General features: G+C 37.4%; 1 protein-coding gene across 1 annotated transcript in view; it reads right to left on the bottom strand.

Moving 5' to 3' along the window:
• The window catches only part of LOC140155956 (exocyst complex component 8-like), a 33,644-nt gene extending 13,663 nt beyond the window's left edge, over positions 1–19,981 (bottom strand). The window contains 11 exon segments of the mRNA XM_072178993.1: positions 1,965–2,109; positions 2,802–2,853; positions 3,185–3,331; positions 9,045–9,153; positions 9,724–9,797; positions 10,814–10,893; positions 11,696–11,838; positions 12,756–12,847; positions 13,458–13,550; positions 14,674–14,829; positions 19,897–19,981. Coding sequence (XP_072035094.1) covers positions 1,965–2,109; positions 2,802–2,853; positions 3,185–3,331; positions 9,045–9,153; positions 9,724–9,797; positions 10,814–10,893; positions 11,696–11,838; positions 12,756–12,847; positions 13,458–13,550; positions 14,674–14,829; positions 19,897–19,954 — 1,149 coding nt within the window. The 5' untranslated portion in view covers positions 19,955–19,981.
• Between the last annotated feature and the right edge of the window lie 134 nt (positions 19,982–20,115).

Below are 20,115 nucleotides of genomic sequence, written 5' to 3'. Positions count from 1 at the left end.
GCTCTTTCACTTCTGGGTGATGTAAAAACTTTTGGATACCCCCTCGTATATCGTCAGCCCAAGTCATTTTTGTAATTTTGAGAACAAGGAACAAAATGTGGTTCAAGCATGCATCAGTAACGTAATCACCCTAATTATTTCAGGTTATTCCCTTTCATTTGTATCTTGTGCAAAGATTGGTGAATTAGTATGTTTATAATATACCTGCTTGAACCATATTTTGTACTTTGTTCTCAAAATTACAAAAAATGACTTGGGCAATTAGCATAGCAGGCTGACGATATCTGTCTGCAGACTGTCATATTATAAACCAGTCTGTGAAAGATTTGTATTTTCAAACCAATATTTGGGGAAAATAACCTTTTCTTTGGAAAATATTGGCTGACCAAACAATACTGCATGTAAGTGATGAATATGAAGATAGCGGTCTGAGTGAAGTTTTGAAGAAGTGTCTTCAATTATAATATAAATGGTTATGATGATGATATACAATTTCACCATTCAAATAATTAGAATCTATATTGTGCCCAGAAAGTATCGGCATCTTAATTTTAAAACTAAACTATATTTATGTAAATTTATAGCCCAAAGTGTCGCTTTTAAAATTGAACCTTCGTCCTTTCATATTATAACTTTGCTTCTAGAAGTCGCATTGGATTCAATGTCACAATGTGCTATTCAAAAAATCAATTTACCCAAATATAGTTTAGTTTTAAAATTATGATTTTTTTTCCAAGTGTTCAGATACTTTCTTGGTGCAGTATATGTGTTAGTAATAGGGCTGTAAATGTCGAGTAATATCAAGATCCGACATCTACAAGTTGTTGACAAAGCAATAAGTCGATGTAGTAAGAATATTACGTCCAGAGACCACATACATCATTTATTTACATCAAAATATTACTACCAATATAGGCAGCATCAGAATATTGGGATTGTAATTGAAAGATAATCCAGTTTTGGAATCGAGTTGTAATGAAAATGGCTTAAGAGTCATGCAAGCAAAAAACAACTCTTTTCAAGAATATTTGAAAAATAATAAATATTACATATTAAACTATTATTAAATAGAGAAGAAGTAGCTTTATTATTGAGTAGATTTGCATGAGAATTTTAAAATACAAAATGACTGATGCAGATTTCAAAACAATCTATAAGTTTGAAAGATGTTTCTTCATTGTTGAATTTTTAAAATTTCGTATGAGAGAGAATTCCATCTTGCACTATATAAAATGTGGAAGCAGCAATTTGGACCATAAACCTACACATGCTAGCTGCGTCTCGCACCGTACCGATTAATAGGAGCCTGGCATAAACGGAGAATGTTCAAATTAATTTCAAAATTTAACAATGTGTACTGAAAACAATAAGATACAAAGCAATCAAATAACGTACCCTTCTTTTATCCAAATCTCATTATCATTACCATTTTAGTTTCTCATAGACAAGATGAGAATATTTTATCAATTAATTAAGTAAATTTGTTTTTGCAATCGTTAGTATCAGCAAAGCCAATACAAAATGTGATCAAGCCTAAATGAGCCTAAATTTGCATACAGTTAATGAGAATTTACTAAAAGAGTGGTACAATATTGTTCTTGTATTTTATTGTTTATAGTAAAAATTAAAATAATAATTTTTGGGAACCATATGCCCAAATTTGATAGGTATAATTTAATCATAATAGTGAATATATTATAACCATGATAACTGGTATATTTGCTTGATAATATAGCAAATCACAGCTTGCAAGATAGAAAACAATTTAGGAATCCAAAGGTATATCCTATAAAAAATATTTGTGATATTTTATTACCTATTAGTACTCTCTGATGAAAAGTGCACAAAATGTTTACTTTTAACAAGGAACATTATATTATTATGTTTACTTTTAACAAGGAACATAAGAGCCCTAAAACTGATGTACCACATCATGGGACCAATATTTCCCCTGTCTATCCTACCTGTGTGGCTCTGCCTAATCTAATGAGTTGTGTAACGGCCCTCCTTGTCACCTGTGGTCCTCCACGTAATGATCTATCTGGTGAGACTTGTAACTCACGAGTCAGGACATCTGTGAGTTGCTTGACACGGTGGTCTACACGAGCTCTGCAAGAATAGTATTAATATTTTATATTAATAAGTATACTTTGTGGACACTACTTGAATAATCAATGTGGGATTAAAAAAGCTAACATCAAACTCCTTACTCAAAATTTCAAAATAGCAGATTTGTGACGAGTCGTGACTCAAGACTCACCTTTTCAAAAATAATTTGGAATCAACCACAAAATCAGAGTAGGAGAATCGGGACTCGACCGCCTTGATCTTGATACAGGCATGGGCAAAAATTGGGGTATTCGGTTTCCCTCGGATTGCACTTGAGGCATTTGTTGTCATGCAAGCACAACATGGATGTAGGGCACATTTGAGAGATGCATTTGATGCAACCTGCACGCGAGTACCAAGATGCTTCAGATGAGACGCAGAATTGTTTTCGTTTGTCTCCGCGCACCGTCGACAATGACCCGAATATCCCCAATTTTCTCCCCATAGCTGACAGCGCGATTGTATGTGGCGGTATAGGGAGTCCCGGTTCTCCGTCTCTAATTTTGTGGAATCAACTCAACTCTAGAAATTGCTAGAAATGACTTGACCATGAAATGATATGGGTCATTTAATACAACTCTGCACCATAAATGCCTACAAAAAGCATCACTGCAAAAACAAGAACTGGTAGCAGTTCAAGTCCAGCTCCTGGCTGATGGAACTATTCTTGACAAAATAACCCACTAACTTACCTCATTTCTTTTAATGCAGGACTTTGTGGTACTGAAGATAGAGTCTCATTAGCTGCAATAACAAAAGAGACAATTAATGATTAAGGTTAATGAGAATAAATTTCTAATTCCAATATTTTGCAGAACTGGGTTTCATTTACACCACCTGATCCACCCCCAGTAACATCATGATAGAAAATAACCTCTAATAAGCTCCAATTTGTAAATTGACTGTTGGCAGTTGAGAGTCGCAATCTCATAACTTCTTGGGCTTGCATCGTTTATTTCCGATCCTCTTATATATTAATTTGTGTCTCGCATTGTCTTATGCCCTGCTAGGGTGAAGCATATAGGCTACCTCCTTCTTCATTACACACGAATCTGGCGGAAAGGTTTGATTTTACCTTTTAATACAAGATCAGCAGCATCTTCAAAGTTCCTCTGAGCAATGAGCATGTCCAAATCCTCTGGTAGCTCCATAATCCACTCTTCTTCCAAGATGTTGTGCTCAGAAGAACCAAAGGGTGATGTGTCTTCTGATTCTGCAAAAGCTGGTATATCAAATATAAATAATATGTAAAATAAATAGATGTTAGTATTATTTTACTATACAGAACCTGTGTGGCATTCAAAGCAAACAAATATACTATTCCAGTTGAAATCCATACACCCCCTGTGTAAGACATAACCTTAATCTCCCACACAGGGGGCATACATTTTAAATGGAGTAACCCATTCAGGTCACCCCATTTGAAATTCACACTCCCTGTGCGGAAGATTTAAAAGGTCATGCTATCCATAGGGAGTGATGTATTTCATCTGGAATAGCCGTATTGAATCACAAATGATAGTCAGACTGTATTATGATTGAATCTGATAGTAGCAAGGCCTTTGTCTTACTTTTGATGATTAAAAAGGTGCAAAATTAAAAGCAAAATGCATCATGCACTGAAACTTGAAATTGGATTCGGGATTTGTTGAATGCATTTATATCATAAAATATAGGTTAATAAAATTAAACAAGCAGATTAGTAAATTATATGATGTATAAAATCAGAAGTACAAAATCATAACATCTACAATATTTGGTCAAACATTAATTCATACCAAATTTGGTCATTTCGCAGATTTTACATACTTTACCTCCAATTGACCTTTGACTGAAGTTATGGTCTATTCATGGTCCAACTTTGATCACAGCACGTAATCTAAAAATAATTCTATACCAAAGTTGGTATTTTGAGGGTTTTCTCCGATTTGATCTCTTGGTGACCATTGACCCTCATATACAACCCCTACAATCTGCAATTCAGCAAGTGTCTAAAGGTATGGTTCAACTGTGGTAATAATCAGCCGGAGTATTGACACATTTGATACCCACACTCCGCACATAGAGAAAGAGAGTGAGAGAGAGAGAGAGAGAGAGAAAGAGGGAGAGCGCTCATTTCAAATTTGGCAATTTTGCAGGTCCTTCCTATATTCCACTTCTAATTACCCTTTGAACTTTTTTGGTAGGGTCAACAATCACTGTCTTACATTTTAAACATAGCAACAACACACATATTGGTACTCTAGTCTAAATCATACTCTTTATTTTGACAATCATCTGCTGATTATCAACATGCCCTCTAGAGCTGAGATTATGAACACACACTAATCCTGGGATTACGAACACACACTAATCCTGGGATTACAATGACAGGTAGACATTACACAAAACAAGAAAAAAATAAACAAACAAACAAATAACAAACAACCACAGACACAAAACAACCGACAATTTGGATTACTAAAATAGACTTATTTTGGAAATAAACCATGCTGTGGGAAAAATTAACCTATTCTCAAATTAAAAACTGTGACAACAACAAGAAAAAGGAATAATGACTTCCAAACATATGCTACACAAATCAAGGAACAATGCAGTAATTGAGAACATGCTGAAATAAAGAATCAGACTCTTAGCATGCACAACATAATACCTTCAAATAAGGAGCGTGGCTTTTTTAAACAGTGAGGCTGTAAACAAAACAAGATATTGGTGTTTTGCCTGTGAATTTATATCTGTGCAAACAAATATGTCCTGGCAGCCGAGGCAGCTAACTCGAAATGATTTGACAACAGTAAGTGTGACACAACGAGTACAATGAATATGATGCAATAGAACACAACAGGAAGTCCTACAGTGTCTGCCAGAGAACTTCAGCATTTGCTGAAAGGCGTGTCCTGTTTGTTTTTATGTAAAAGAGCCGAGTCAGAGTCAAGGTGGTGTTATGTGGCTTGTTCAGCAAATGAGGTGCTGATGTTTCTAATGTGAATGTGTGTATGCAACACATGTGCTACATTGGCAAAAAAACACCAAATTTCTCTGATAACCGTGTAAGCTTTTTTAATGTCTACTAAAATTGTTGACTTTTTCTGAAACAAAATTGCTTTCTTAGCCCAAAATAGATGGTATGATCACTAAATAGATTCATCAGGTTTGTAGATATACAGTAAAATAATTTTCTTAGTCACAAAACCAAAATCCTCTTTTAAATACACTCTACAGTCGGATACGCCTATCATGAAGTAAGGCATCATCCAACATCATTCTGATGATGCCTTATCGGTAGGGCACCATCCCGATAGGTGTAAAGCCAGGAGAGTGAGTAAAATATTTTGGTTTTGTGCATAAGAAAATTATTTTACTGTATATCTACAAACCTGATGAATCTATTTAGTGATTTGAGGAATAATTATGGACAAGAATCTGTGAAACAACTACGTGATTTGGAAGGATTTGGCAAGAAAATCGCCCGACATAGAAATCATTTGGTATTCACACTCCGATGTAAATAATTACGCATCACACCTCGCAGTTTGCAACTAAAGTGCCCGATTAACACCTTGAACGCTAGGAACATTGTAGAAAAGGCAAAACAACAACTTGTTCGCGAACGCATCCGTTTAATTAACAACAAATTAGAGTCACTAAAGGAAGGAAAATCGCGAGTTGAATCCGATTTGTTTTCGCGGTTGCCTGGAGATCTTGCGAATCAGGTGACTGATCATGTGACCCGAAGTCAGAAAGTGAACATGCCAAAACAAAATGTCGGCACATGCAAAAATTGGATCGCTTACAACAGCGAAACCAACCGAAGAAGAGGAGAAATACACCGGATAATGTGGAGTTGGGAGGCGAACAACTGAAGAAATGGGTGATCAATCTTTCTAAGAAAGAGCTCACCAAGCCACAAGAGAGTGTTTTGGCGAAAGGACTGAATTTTTGCGCCGACTCCGGCTAAGCTTCCTTACGAAGATTACATCGTTGCTACAGAGCTAGCGTGCCGTAAGTTACCCAAAAATGAAGCTACTTTGCTTAGATCTGAAATGGCCGGGGCCATGCGTAGTTCAAACCCCTAAATCTAATATCACCAGGGAGGAAAGACGTGCTATCAATGAGCTCAAAAAGATGAATCATTGCTTGTACTCCCTGCAGACAAAGGCAAAGCCACTGTTATTATGGAAGTGTCTGAATATGAGGACAAATTATCTGAGTTGTTGAATGATGAAAGAACCTATGAACAACTCCCTGCTGACCCTACTCAAAAGTACAAAAGAGAGCTAGTGGCTACTTTGAGTAAGCTTAAGAAAGAGGATAAAATTACAAGATTTCAGTATGATCTCCTCTATCCTACGGTTGAAAATATACCCAATTTATGGTACCCCCAAAATTCACAAGCCGGGTAACAAAGTTCGCCCGATAGTCGATTACACCGGCTCTATCGGTTACCAGACATCGCGTGCTTTAGCTGATATTTTGGCTCCCTAAGTAGGTGGTACGGAGCACCATGTACGCAATTCAAAACATTTAGCTGAAGATATGGTAGAAGTAATGATCGAGGAAGGGGAGATTTTCAACTCACACGATGTTGTTTCGTTGTTCACGAACACTCCCATAGACAAATCCCTTGAAGTCATTAAAACCCGGCTAGAAAATGACACCACCTTGAAAGAAAGAACTCTACTCTCGGCTACAGATGTGATGACATTGCTTCGGTTTATCCTCACTACTACGTATTTTTTGTTCCGCGGGAAAATTTATAAACAGCGGTTCGGCGCTGCTATGGGCAGCCCGGTTTCCCCGGTGGTGGCTAATTTATATTTAGAGTTCTTAGAACAGCATGCCTTAGCCACAGCTCCGCTTGATTGTAGACCTAGACTCTGGAAAAGATACGTCGACGACATATTGGAAATTGTTAAGGAAGACCAGGTCGATAACCTCACCAGTCATCTAAACCAGAGCGATCCAACAGGTAGCATAAAATTCACGTATGAAAAAGAGCATGAGGGCACTATTCCATTTTTGGACACTCTAATAGTCAAAAAAGCAGATGGCTCGGTCAAGCTGTTAGTCTATAGAAAGGTCACTCACACTGACCAGTACCTAAATTTCGACTCAAGCACCATCCCATACACCACAAACTAGGTGTAATTCGCACTCTGTTAGACAGAATGAACAGTGTTGTAACGGAAGACGAGGACAGAAAACAAGAAGAAGAGAAGATCAAGCAGGCGCTCGGGCGTTGTGGCTATCCTAATTGGACCTTTAAGAAAGTGAAAGAAAAAATGGTTAACAAACAGAGCAAGCCCAACACCAAGAAAGATAATAGCGATCGGACCAAGGGATTTGTCGCGATACCGTACGTAGAGGGTCTCGCAGACAAAGCCAATAGGATCTTCCGAAACACGGAATTGCCACTGCTATGAAACCTAACACCACGCTCCGAAAAATACTGGTTCATCCCAAAGACAAAATAGACCCACTTAGCACAACTGATCTGCGTTTATGAAATTCCATGCTAAATTGTAATCACTCATATGTTGGTGAAACGGGAAGAAAATTTGAGACTCGTCTAAAAGAACACCAGAAAGAGACAGACAGGGTGTCAAAAACCAAATCAAATTACACCCGGCAAACCCGAAAACAATCAGCAAGTGAACAATCCAAGTCAGCTATAACAGACCACGAGTGCAACAAAATCATATCATCAATTGGGACAATGCCAAAATTCTTAGCAAGGAGTGTGATGCAAATGCCAGATATGTCAAAGAATCTATATGGATCAGGAGACGAGGACCCAATGTCATGAATAGAGACGAGGGGCCCACTACTCTCAGTCACGTGTATGATCCTCTCCTGGCTGTAAATACACCCTCTACAGTCGGGATCGCCCTACCGGAAGTAAGGATCATCCAACATCATTCTGATGATGCCTATCGACCATGATAGGCGAAACCGTCAAGTGAGTAAAATATTTTGGTTTTGTGCATAAGAAAATTATTTTACAGATGGTATGATGATGATTTTGTTGTCTAAACTTTACACAGAAATTAAAATCAGGAATTTTCACCCATTAACGCCTTGAGGTGCCCGGACTTTATTTATTAAAATTTTACACTAAAGAAGTTTATGAACTCATAATAGATGATTCCTCCACAACATGCATATAGTGAACCACAATCCCCCAACCAAGATTTCTAATACCCATAGCATATAACTTGTGTTCTAGTCTTGAAAAGTTATCAAATTTATGTGACAAAAATATTACCTGTCTTGTGAAATGGAACAATCTATCTTTCACCTCATGATTATATTTCTTCCATTACACTCATATACAGTTAATTCTTATATATTATGGAACTGAACTAACTGTGCATTCATATTATGCCAATTTGTTATTAGGGTACAGGAGGTGAGGAAATAAAAAGCAATTCAGTTCTATCTGATGTGTGAAGATTCAGTCCTATTATAAAGAACCTGAAACCAAATTACATAAAATGAATATGAGTTTGTCCTCAAGCGTTCCACATCCATGTGAACCAACTTGTGGGCCAAACATGATTCAACTTCTGTATTATTTGACATCTAGACTAAATATAACAGTGCTTTTGGCCAAGGGTAATCAGTAACACCACTTCAAAATTAATTTGGCACAACTTCAAATCGCAATCATTCACTCAACGCGATGGTGTTCACACATACATGTACACGTTATAAGACACTGTATAGATGCATGCATGAAACAGTTCCCTCAATAATGTGTTTATGTCACTGACTGCACTACATGTAAGCAAAAAGTCTCACCCAAAGTGGATTCAATTGACTTGTAGCAGTACATGTAGTGTGAATGTGAATCAAGTGGAGGCGGATGTACCAGGAACCAAGTGATCAAGACTACAGAATAATGACAGTCAAACACATTGGATTGTTTCACTTACGGTTATAAGCATCACTTTCTATACTTTTCTGTGCCTCTAACTCTTTCTTCTTCTTGTCATGTGCTTGTTTTGCTTTCTTGGCTTGATCCATTTTCTTGAGCCAGCGATTCTGGGTGAAGCGAGAAAGAAGATTGTCAAAATTAATTTGATGATTGGTATATTTATAAAAAATGTACTCAGTGAGCTATTCTAATTGAAATCCATACAACCCCGTACGCTGGCGAAGTGACGTAATAAATCGGATTAACCACCATAGCAATAGGTGAAAACAATTTTGAATACATCGCGCTGCACTACAAGCAGGTTGCACTCGTCACCTGTGTATGTCTGCAATCGTAGATTGAATACAATACTGGTCTTTTCAAAGATACTAATCTTACAGGTGTGAGTGATAAGCATGATATGGTTCAATGCAGAGGTACCGCGTGAATGTACCAGGGCAGCGTGGTGTATTCAGAAGACATGACCTATAATATCTCCCACACAGGAGTGTAACTTTCAAATGGGAGTCACCCATTCAGGTAACTCAATTTGAAATCACTTCCTGTGTTGGAGATTCATTTTGAGCAAAAATAGTTTGAAACTGAAAATGAATCTGAAAGAGTTTGAAATTGAAAGAATAATGTGGATCATAAAGTACCTCTTTACGCTAAAAGACTGATTATGTAAGAATGTTTACCTTGGTTTTGCTTTCATCAGCTCGGTAGATGCGTTGGTCAGGAAACATAAGCAGCTTGAAAGCATTCTTGACAGCTAGTATTGTGAAAGCAATAGAAACATTGATTCAGTATGTTCACATGCATTATTCATATACAGTGTGGACATTTATCATTATAAAATTTGAAGGGATGAAGTTTTGATACTAAAATACAGAGAAGTTTCCAATATGACTATTCTGAGCATATAAGTAATGAAGTAAGATTTCTACAAAATTACCTTTTTGATTATGTAAACACTTGTGTTGGAGAATTGAGTCCTGAATTAAGTGCATTTTCCATTGGACCTTGACCTTGACTTGGTTTTAACCAAGTCAAAGACTCTAGACTGCTGGACTTGTACATTGGCTTAGGGGTACTACACCCTCAATAAATTTGTGTCTATTTTTGCATTTTTCTCAAAAACTAATAACACAGTGGTAACAAAAATTATGTATATTATAGGGGCAAGGAGTCCAATTACTACACTGGAATTTCAATGACCCAAGACAAGCGGTTCGTTATTTATGATAAGAAAAGAGGTACCGCTAGGATGTACCTCATTTCCGATCATTTATACTGAACCGCTTGTCTTGAGTCACTGAAATTTCAGTGTAGTAATTAGATTCCTTGCCCCAATAATATACATAACTTTTGTTACCAGTGTGTTATTATTTTTTAAGAAAAATGCAAAAATAGTCACAAATTTACCACAGGGGTGTAGTACCCCCTTAACTGGACTAACACTTGGCTATGAGTTAAACTTCATTGAACTCGGACACTTATGTTGCCCCTCCACAGCATAAGGGCTAACATATTGATCTTTTTAAGATAATTGATTTCTCAAAAAATTGTTAGTTAGGCCCTTTTGCCATGGAGGGGCAGTATATTCCAACGGTCTGTGTCCACTTACTCAGGTATTGATGTCTCAGTACATGTTTGCAGTAATGAAAATTAAGCAAAAAGCTCAACAGTAACTTCTTCAGGAAATCCTGTACATAGTAAACCCATGCCACTGGTTAGCTCTAGCAAGAGAATCTATCCCTGCTAATTATAACAATAATAACAACTTACGTCCTACATCTCTGACATTGACAACAGCAAGACTGTCTAATTCATACAGAGCTTGATATTTATACCTCACTGGACCTCGCCTGAAAAGTAATAACATACAAAGTCAATGTAATCAATCTTCAAACAACTATCTACACAGACTGATGAACTTAAGTCTGTACAAGAAGTAACTCAGCTGTTATTAACATGCGCATAGCTTCAGAACTAATAATTGTTTTCATAGTATTTTAACATAACATGACGGATGATTTATTTACGCACATTTTGATACCCTATTTGTCCAATTCTGTTCAATATTAACAGCACAGCATAGTTTTGAAAGAAAAATAACATAATTTAAAAGTTGCAGCTATTTGTATTGATTTAAAGTCAGCGCGAAGATAATGGAGGGTTATTCGTGCCATAATGTCTGTGTTAATAACCATTGATCCTTTTTTAAATTTGGGTATAATTTGAACAACATTTGACAAATGGGGTATCAATATGCGCGTAAATATACCAGCCTTCTTTCTATGTTGAAATATTGTGAAAACAAGATGGACCAAAGTATTTTATATATAACTAATTTGTGGGAACCAAAAGAGTCGCAATGAAAAATGTGTTTTAAGAGAAATATTAGGGAGCTTGTGATTTCCCAATGCCGTGATCGTACGCCCTTGCATCTATTCAAAATCATTCTCTTATGTTGGGATTTTGAATAGATGCACTGGTATATGATCACAGTGTTTGGAAAATGCAAGTTCTCTAAAATGATACTCCTGACTTGCAAGCAAGTTCTTACTGGCCAAGTGAAGCATGAATCCTCACATATATGTATGAACAATTTCTTGAATTTCCTTCCTCCTCAGATAATATAGCTTCTGCCTGACCACTTTTACTGACCTGTTAACAACTGGTGTTGTGATGACCAAACAATCATTTAGCAAGTAGGCATGGACATGTTGCACTTCAGAGAACGAGTCAGTATCCAGCTCCACTAGATCACCATCGTGAACTATGTAGCGACCAGGAATCTCAGTTATACGCTGCAAAATTGAGCATGGACAAAACATTGCAGTGAATATCAGAATATAAATATCAGCTTTATCTATCAAACTACTGGTCTCTTTCTAAACGTCTCAAAACAAAGAGATATATAATATAAAACGTTCTAACTAACACCTGATTATAGAGTGTATGCAATAAACCCAAGCGGAACGAAAGTTGCTAAGTAACCGCTACCCGAACCATAAACACATGCATGAGCAGACAACAAGTGTTCAATTTCCCCATAGCTTCCCACGTTGTACACATGTCTGTCGAATTTGGCGGTGTTGGTTTGTTTGTCCTCCAAGTTATAGCATTGTTCACTTTGTGTTGAACATTGCACGTGGGCCTCACTGTAATAACTCAAAGATAACTGTGATCATCATTTCAAGAGGTCACTCTCCGATTAAGCTAAACAACCTATGTGGAGGAATTTTATGCATGAGCAATCACATCAATGACGTAGTAATGAATACCCTCTATAAAGGGCAATTTTAAACACTGTTTTTGTTTTTTCCATGTAATTCACAGAGGCCACTATTCAAAGTAACCATGTAACCTGACCTGAAGCAGTGCTCAAAATAAACAGGGGCTAAGGGCAATTTCCCCTGAAAATTACAAAATAGCCCTCAAAAATTAAAATAACACGGGAGATTCTTAATAGAAAGTAGACCCTGAAAGGAAACTATTTTGAGGCTTGTGGCTCAAAATGAATGGGGATTTAGGTTATATTTAGCCCCTGAAAGTAACCCCCGAAAAAACAGGGGTGATGTTTTTGAAAAGTAACCCCTGAAAATGAAAATGCATTTTGAGGCCTGACCGCCAAGTAATAAATTTGAATTCCTTTCTTGGCACACTTCAACTTCTTACAACATTACAAATTTGACTTTTAAATATAGCCTTTGAATAAACCTACCGAGCACCCCTCTACTCTATCCAACATGGAGGCTATACTCCGTTTAGGTTCTTCAGGTTGTGGTGTTGCTTCCTTTTCCCTATCGTTGTCCTCTGAAAATAAAAAACAAATGTCAAGTGTCACATCCTGATACTGTCGGCTAGGTTGCGCAATCAAGTACGCCACTCTTGAGCTGTGCTTTATTCCATGTTTGATGCATCATTTCAATAAACTCAAAGAGTGTTAGGCAGGTGTTCTGATGAAACCTTGGGACATGTGAGACGAAAATTCTGTTCCTACTCAAATTGTTACTCAAATTACACCTTGGTCTTGACAATGACATATGCACCAATATTGCATTGACTTACTTAACAAATACTCGTTGGTGATCCACACATCAGTGGAATGCTGTTAAATAATGAATTTAGTCAAATTATGGTAGTAGAACAAGTTGTTTACTTCACGATACAATCCGCCATTTTGTCTTGTCACATTGTCGACACGACTAATGGGAACAACTCATGTACACATGAAGGCGTTATCACGTCAACACCAAATTTAGAATCGTTTAATACTTCAAATCTAAATTGGCACAAATAGGTGTGTTTTACCATCCCCTTACTACCATCCCCTTAAACAAATCTGAAAGATTTAATTTCATTTTAATGTTTGTATTTTAATTAAGGAACTATCACTTTTCTTTTTTTCCCATACACGACTTACCTTTGCCAGCAACAGACATCTCTAGCATCTGGCCCATAATGCCTTTTTGCTCAGTCAATATATGACTCAGGGAGTACATTTCTCCTTCCAGATCTGAGTAAAAAGCAGTTAAGGAGTTAATTTGTTATTTTTACGACTGCTACAGTTTACTGAATAATCCCTGATGGTGTGTGCTTAATTAAACTTGCTCACATGTTATGTTTTATTCTGCTTCTGTGTGTGTGGAGGGATGGAGGGGGGGTGTATTAGCTTATGCTGTAAAGTTATTGTGCAGCTTTATTTAAATCAAGTTTAATTTTAAGAGTCAACTTGCAAACTATTTTCACAAATTTTCAAGCATATGCTTCTTTTAAACGATCAAATACCTGTAACGATTTACACACTGGAGTAAAGAAATTTTACAGCAAGAGTTGTTTGTCAAATTTGTTATATGGCTGCTTTAAACTATACTGGTGTTACTCTTAGACAAGCAGTCATGGGGATAATATTAAAGTGTAAGTGTTTTGTTGATAGCATGTTTTGTTACAAGCAGCCAACCATGTGGAATCACATCATTATGTGGTGCACATTGGCCCATGGGGTGTTGGCTGTTACAATTTTGGCATTTTGGGTCAAAATTTGCATAAAAATAAAATGGCCATCAAAATCATTTAAACTTAGTGTGCAAAAGGTCTGTTAGATTCTAAACATAATCCTTTTAAGACAATTTTGGTGTGCTGAATCCAAAAATATGCACCTCATGCATGATGATGATAATGTGATTCGATATGGTTGATTGCAGTGTTCGAAATAAGCACTTATAATTCTCTTATCCTGTTGTCCAAAAATCACTGTGGATAACCATATTGAGCTGTGTACTTATCCCCTGGACAACCACTATTTGGATTCTTTGCACTCAAAAACATGACATATATATTTTGGGGAGTGGGGACAACCAAAATGTTTTGAGGACAAGCAGAATTCATGCTTTAGTTGTCCTCAGGACAACCTCCATATTTTCCTTATTTCGGACACTGGTTGATTGCTAAGTACCAAAAAAAAAGTCATTGGAAGTCCTATATATTGATCTCAAGGCTGGCCCTCTATGTTGTTTCCTGAGTTTCCCCCTTGAATATATCGGGCCATGATCCTGGTAAATAGGTAATTCAGTTTCTTGATATTTGCAATGTAAAGGCCTGTGGATGCAATTTATTTGCATTTATTACAATAAGGATACAGGAGATCTCCTTGGCCGTTTCAATAAACTGAGCATAGTTGCGGTAGACATTCTTCTTGAGTGCTATGGAGGTCTCATCACTAAGCTTCTGTACCCTCTGACGATGCTCCAGTAAATCCTGGTATACATCACCTCCTGATGAGATGTCAGATACATCTGAGTGAGAAGAAGTTAAAAAGAAAACAATATGTCAAATCTTTGTATACAACTGTGTCCTCCTGGTACCTTTTTATCAATAACTTGACTTTGTGATTTACTGCCATCAATATTGATCTAAAATCTGGTCAAGTATACCTGTTACAAGTGGCTATTTTAACCATTTATATGCTTTTTATTGATTTTTGGTGGCCCCTTTGAAAAGTTTTCAGGTTACATGCTTTTTACCTCACAAATTCTTGTAAACCATATAATAATATATCTCCTCCAACTGGTACCTACCTATTTTTTAACCTGTCTATTAGATGAAAAAAAATCCATGTTTCTTTAGTTAGTACTAAAAAAAAACCCAAGATTCTAGATATGTATGTGGTGGTTTGTTTTAAATTTGTGTGTCAGGATATAAATGTACAGTAAAATATGCTTCAAATCCCAAAAATATATTGAAAATGTTAAATCAATTGCAAAATGGGTTAGACATAAAAAATTAAACTTTTAGGAAAGCTAGTTTCATGTTCAACTTTCGACATCAATGTTCGATTCAGGATTCCATCTCATTTGCACACCAATAATTATGAGAAAACAGTCCTGAGTAATCCAGTAAACCCTTCACACTGAGACATTTTACAATGCAATGGATCCTGGAATTCATAATAGTCTTTTTATTGGGGGACAGCTGAGAGGTTGTATTGACTGTACTCCCAAATAATTGATTTTACATGATTTTTGTAGATTTTATGAGGGACTTGTTTGTTCTGGTAATTTTTTTTATATCAAGATATGAATTAACAGCAAGAAACTAGCTATCATCTTGTTGTAGAAGCTGCAGACAAAATGGTCACCTACACAGCGATTAACCTCCTTGCTGAATCAAACCTGTGTTCTGATGGCAGATCAGGGATATGTGCATGGAGAGCATTCCACATGCGGACTATGATGCAAATTAGTATGAAACATACCATGACTTGGCTATGTAGCATGCATGATGTACAAGTGTTGTTCACTCTATGTATGCTCTCAGAAGGAAATAAAGTCTTGAAGGTACTAACTCAATTAATTCAAAATATCCTGTGGATGTGAAGGGAAACACTTTTGAAATGCTAATCTATGCAAAAGAATGAAAGTACCAGTTAGTTTCACCATTATTCTAAACAACAGCAGGTATGTCATAATTCATTCCTAACATACATTTGTATCATGAATGAGAAATTAGAACCGGGGGGTCTCAGAGATGCCCTGCATGATTATTTTTGCGGTGCTCATTTGTCTCGGAGAAATTGGACAATTGAATCCGTCCCCGATATTTGTTTAACAAAAATATTGGCAAAAAAATGTTTTAAAATAATTTGTTGAAAGATTTGTACGACCAACATCTTCTTTGTTTCACTCTGCTCCATTTAGACGGGTTCAAGCATGCACCAGCGCATGTACTTATTTCTCTGTACAATTAAACATTTGAACATACATGCACACTGTGGAAGTGTGCATGTAAAAATTTAATGACCATGTACTTGTATCCACTTCTTTAAAAAAATCTTAATCAGTCACTTAAACCTTTGAACTGAACATTTACTGGGATTTACTCCGGCATACACTAAAATTACACTGAAAATGTTGCCAACTTACGCCAAACGGTAGCCTTTTTTAACAATCAAGCTAATCTTGTTCCAGTTGAAAAAAATTGGCCGCTTCACACATGTTGAACAGTGCACTGCACGGACATCGAAATAATTGAGGTAAGTCTAAAAGTCTATACTAGGTGTTGCTATAATTGATGTAATTGACTATTGAGCAATTAGAAATACCCCTCCAACGACCAATCATTTTCACACCATCAAAAACATGCTAGATAGACTGAAGCATTGTTTGCGCGTGTGCTACTGTCCTTGATTTGTTGGATTATTTAGGGGGCTATCATTTTCTTCGCAAGGGGGGCCACATTTACAAAAAGTCGGCTTCAATAAAATTGCAACCCCTCCCTATTTCGTCAGCAAAGACTATGACCCCCCCCCACCGATACACCATACCCCCTAAACAGGCTAAAATTGTATTGATATCAGTCTTTTTGCATAAAATAAACACACTATCTGTGGTCATCTTGTGACTCCCTTTCGGTCATCAAAATGTTTTTGACCCCCCATTTTTCTTTATTAAATAAAATAATAAATTACAGATTTTTATAGCGCCTTTTTCCAGCTAGATCTTCAAGGATTCAAAGCGCTGTACATAATTTCGCTGCCATGGTGGATCACCAGATTGCATCATCTAGGTCAGTTGCAGCCGAACCTGGCGCAGACCTATCCGCACTTACACTGGGTTTCAGAGAAGAACAGCAGTACCTTGCTCAGATTGATGCGAGCGTCCTGTTAAGGTTGGTCTAAACCCTGGAATTATGGAAACTTTAATGAGTGACATACGCGGAGCTTTGTGTTCACTTCAAGGGCGCCGATCTGTGCCGACCGACGATTTGACGCACAATCGGCCAATCAGATTATCGGTCTGTTGCTATGACACTGGGTTTCAGAGAAGAACAGCAGTACCTTGCTCAGATTGATGCGAGCGCCCTGTGGAAACTTTAATGAGTGACATACGCGGAGCTTTGTGTTCACTTCAAGGGCGCCGATCTGTGCCGACCGACGATTTGACGCACAATCGGCCAATCAGATTATCGGTCTGTTGCTATGATTGTCAGATGATTGATTCAGCCAATCAGAACAACACTTCCATGTACCGTATACGCTTTGCACGCTCTCAAAATTTAAACAAATGCCGTTCTTCTTTGACAAAAACTTAAGATTGTAACATCCACCAATTATCTGCGCAGCTCCCCAAATTCCATTGATGAAGTAAGTTTTTGATAACCAAACAACTAATCACCCGATTTTTTGAAAGCGGAAGGAAACCGGAGATCCCGGGGAAAAACTGCGAGAGCGAGCATGGAATCGGGATAAACCAAATGCACATACAGTCTCTGGGCACGGCCAGGGCTTGAACCCGGGACCTCAGTGGTGCAAGGCGAGGGTTACTTGAGAACTCTAAGCTTCGAATTTGCACACGATAGTTACGCATTCGAAGCTAGAGTGCTTTGCTATGGTTTTTCGGTCGGACAGCGGTGCAATTTTTTGCACCGGAGGTTATTTATTCTGGTAATGTTGAAATTTGGATGAAAGTTATTTCGATGAGTCAACTGTATCTTTTGACAAGATTTGCCTATTTTGGGCAGTCTAAAATTTTGCTGAAGTGTAATTTTAGCAACATTTTTGATGCAATCGCCTGTCGTGATCGGCTGTATTTATTTCTGAACTTCCATTGCTTTACACGGTGTCATGCTTCAGCGAATCCGACTACATTTTGAATGCTACGGTCTCTAGCCTTGAATGTGAAGCTATCGGTGAGCAAATTCTTGGCTAGACATCTCGAGCAAGGCGAGGGTGGAACTACCGCTGCCTACGCCAACTCTCTCTCTTTATGACCCCCCTTCTGAAGAAAATGAAACCCCCCTTACAAGTTAAAGACTTCATCAAAGCTTATTAAGTGGATTGTCATGTGATTTTATCAACATTTTGGACTTTTGTTGGATTGTTAATTTATTAAGTTATAAATTCCATTGACATTGTTTTCAAACAGACTGTGTTACTGGCCTGTATCACGTTTCAGGGAAAGAACGTCTCTAGTACATACCTGTTTTTAATGACTTTGCAACAATGTTTCTATTGTCAGCAGTAACACCTTGCATTCATACTTTTGAGTTTGTATGGAGCACATTCGTACACATTATAAATAAGTGAAATCAGAATATCCTGAAAGGAATTTAGGTAACGAATTCAACGACACTGACCTCGCAGCAGCTAATGTTTTCATGTAAACATGGCATCATTAGACATTTTTAGCCTACGTTTCGTATCCTACTATCGGATCGTTGAAACAACAAAACCTCAATCCCCGGCCTCATTCACAAATTCACTCACCTTCCTACACCACCAGTTGTAATAAAACTCAAAACATCCCGTGTTATTCCTCAAAACTACATGTACCTCCATTAATAAAAAATTTAAATCCTAGTAGAAATCCGTTATCGAAAATTGTTTGATATAAAACGTCAACAAAAGTAATTTTTCTGAAGAGTAGATACCATGTGTCAAAATGGCGGCTCGCAGTCGCATCCCCTGCTTTGTACATACCCAGGTCACGGTCTGTCTATGTGACGAACAGTCAGGGTCAGTGGACAGCGCAACCTGTCCGCCGTAATATATGCACCTAATATGGGCATAATGGCTCCGCCCAATGTACGGCGCTGTCAATCAGCGAACAGACTCTTACGCAGGTAAGAGCTCACGCTCTCCTCACTTTAGCGATTAGGATCGACGAACGTCAGGCCGACACAATCTGGTTGTGTAGGAGACTATCATCGTGATGCCCACGTTGGAACCATTGGATTTACGCAAGAAATATTCATTGCCAGGACTGAAGCGGTGTGGCCATTTCTATGTTTGTACCGGGCAAGTACCGGACATTTTTCAACACAGAGCTAGCAGATTTTACTGCAAATTCGTCCAAAGGTATTAAGCAAAGGGTTGGGGATCGCATTTTTAACTTTGACTAAACTGTTTCGGAGTTAAGGCTCGCTAAAAAGTAGACCATTTCGGGGGTTGTATTTGTTGTGCATGTCACATTGTGAACAATGAGTGAAAACCGACAACATTCGCTGAAGAATTATTGCTACGTACATGTACATACCTAGTTTTCAAATTCAAGAACAAATTTCCGATTTTCTCTGAAATTGACATTAGCATGTAAGTACTTATTTTGTCGTAATTGAAATAAACAAATAAAATTGATACTGATGGAGTCTGAGAACATTTCAAGCTAGTTTAATAAGCATAAATTTAAGCTTACCTATTGATATAATAATATACAAACAATATGAAAAAAAAAATCAGTCCACACACACACCACTATAAAGTCCTGAAACACCGAGTATAAGTAAGCAGGAGCAACAACAGACAACCATAGCTTTTCAGTTACTCTAAATATTGAAACAATGTTATCCTTACAACAAATACTTACAGGCATCAGGGTTAAAATCGTCTTTAGCAAGGTGATGTTTCAGTGTATTTTCTGCCATTTTCCTGTTTTGCTGCACCCAGGAAAGGGGGCGTGGTTTGGGTTACAGGCTTAATTTAGTTCAAATTTGGCAGTCCAGACGGTGCATGACAGGGAATGTGAAACCTGTATTTTCTATTTGAATAAGAGTCCAATTCATTTAACAATTATTTTTTTAAACAA

Source organism: Amphiura filiformis, chromosome 1 (genome assembly GCF_039555335.1).
Source record: "Amphiura filiformis chromosome 1, Afil_fr2py, whole genome shotgun sequence".
Taxonomy (NCBI): domain Eukaryota; kingdom Metazoa; phylum Echinodermata; class Ophiuroidea; order Amphilepidida; family Amphiuridae; genus Amphiura; species Amphiura filiformis.
The sequence above is the reverse complement of the archived record's forward strand: the minus strand, read 5'-3'. Positions and strand labels throughout refer to the sequence as shown.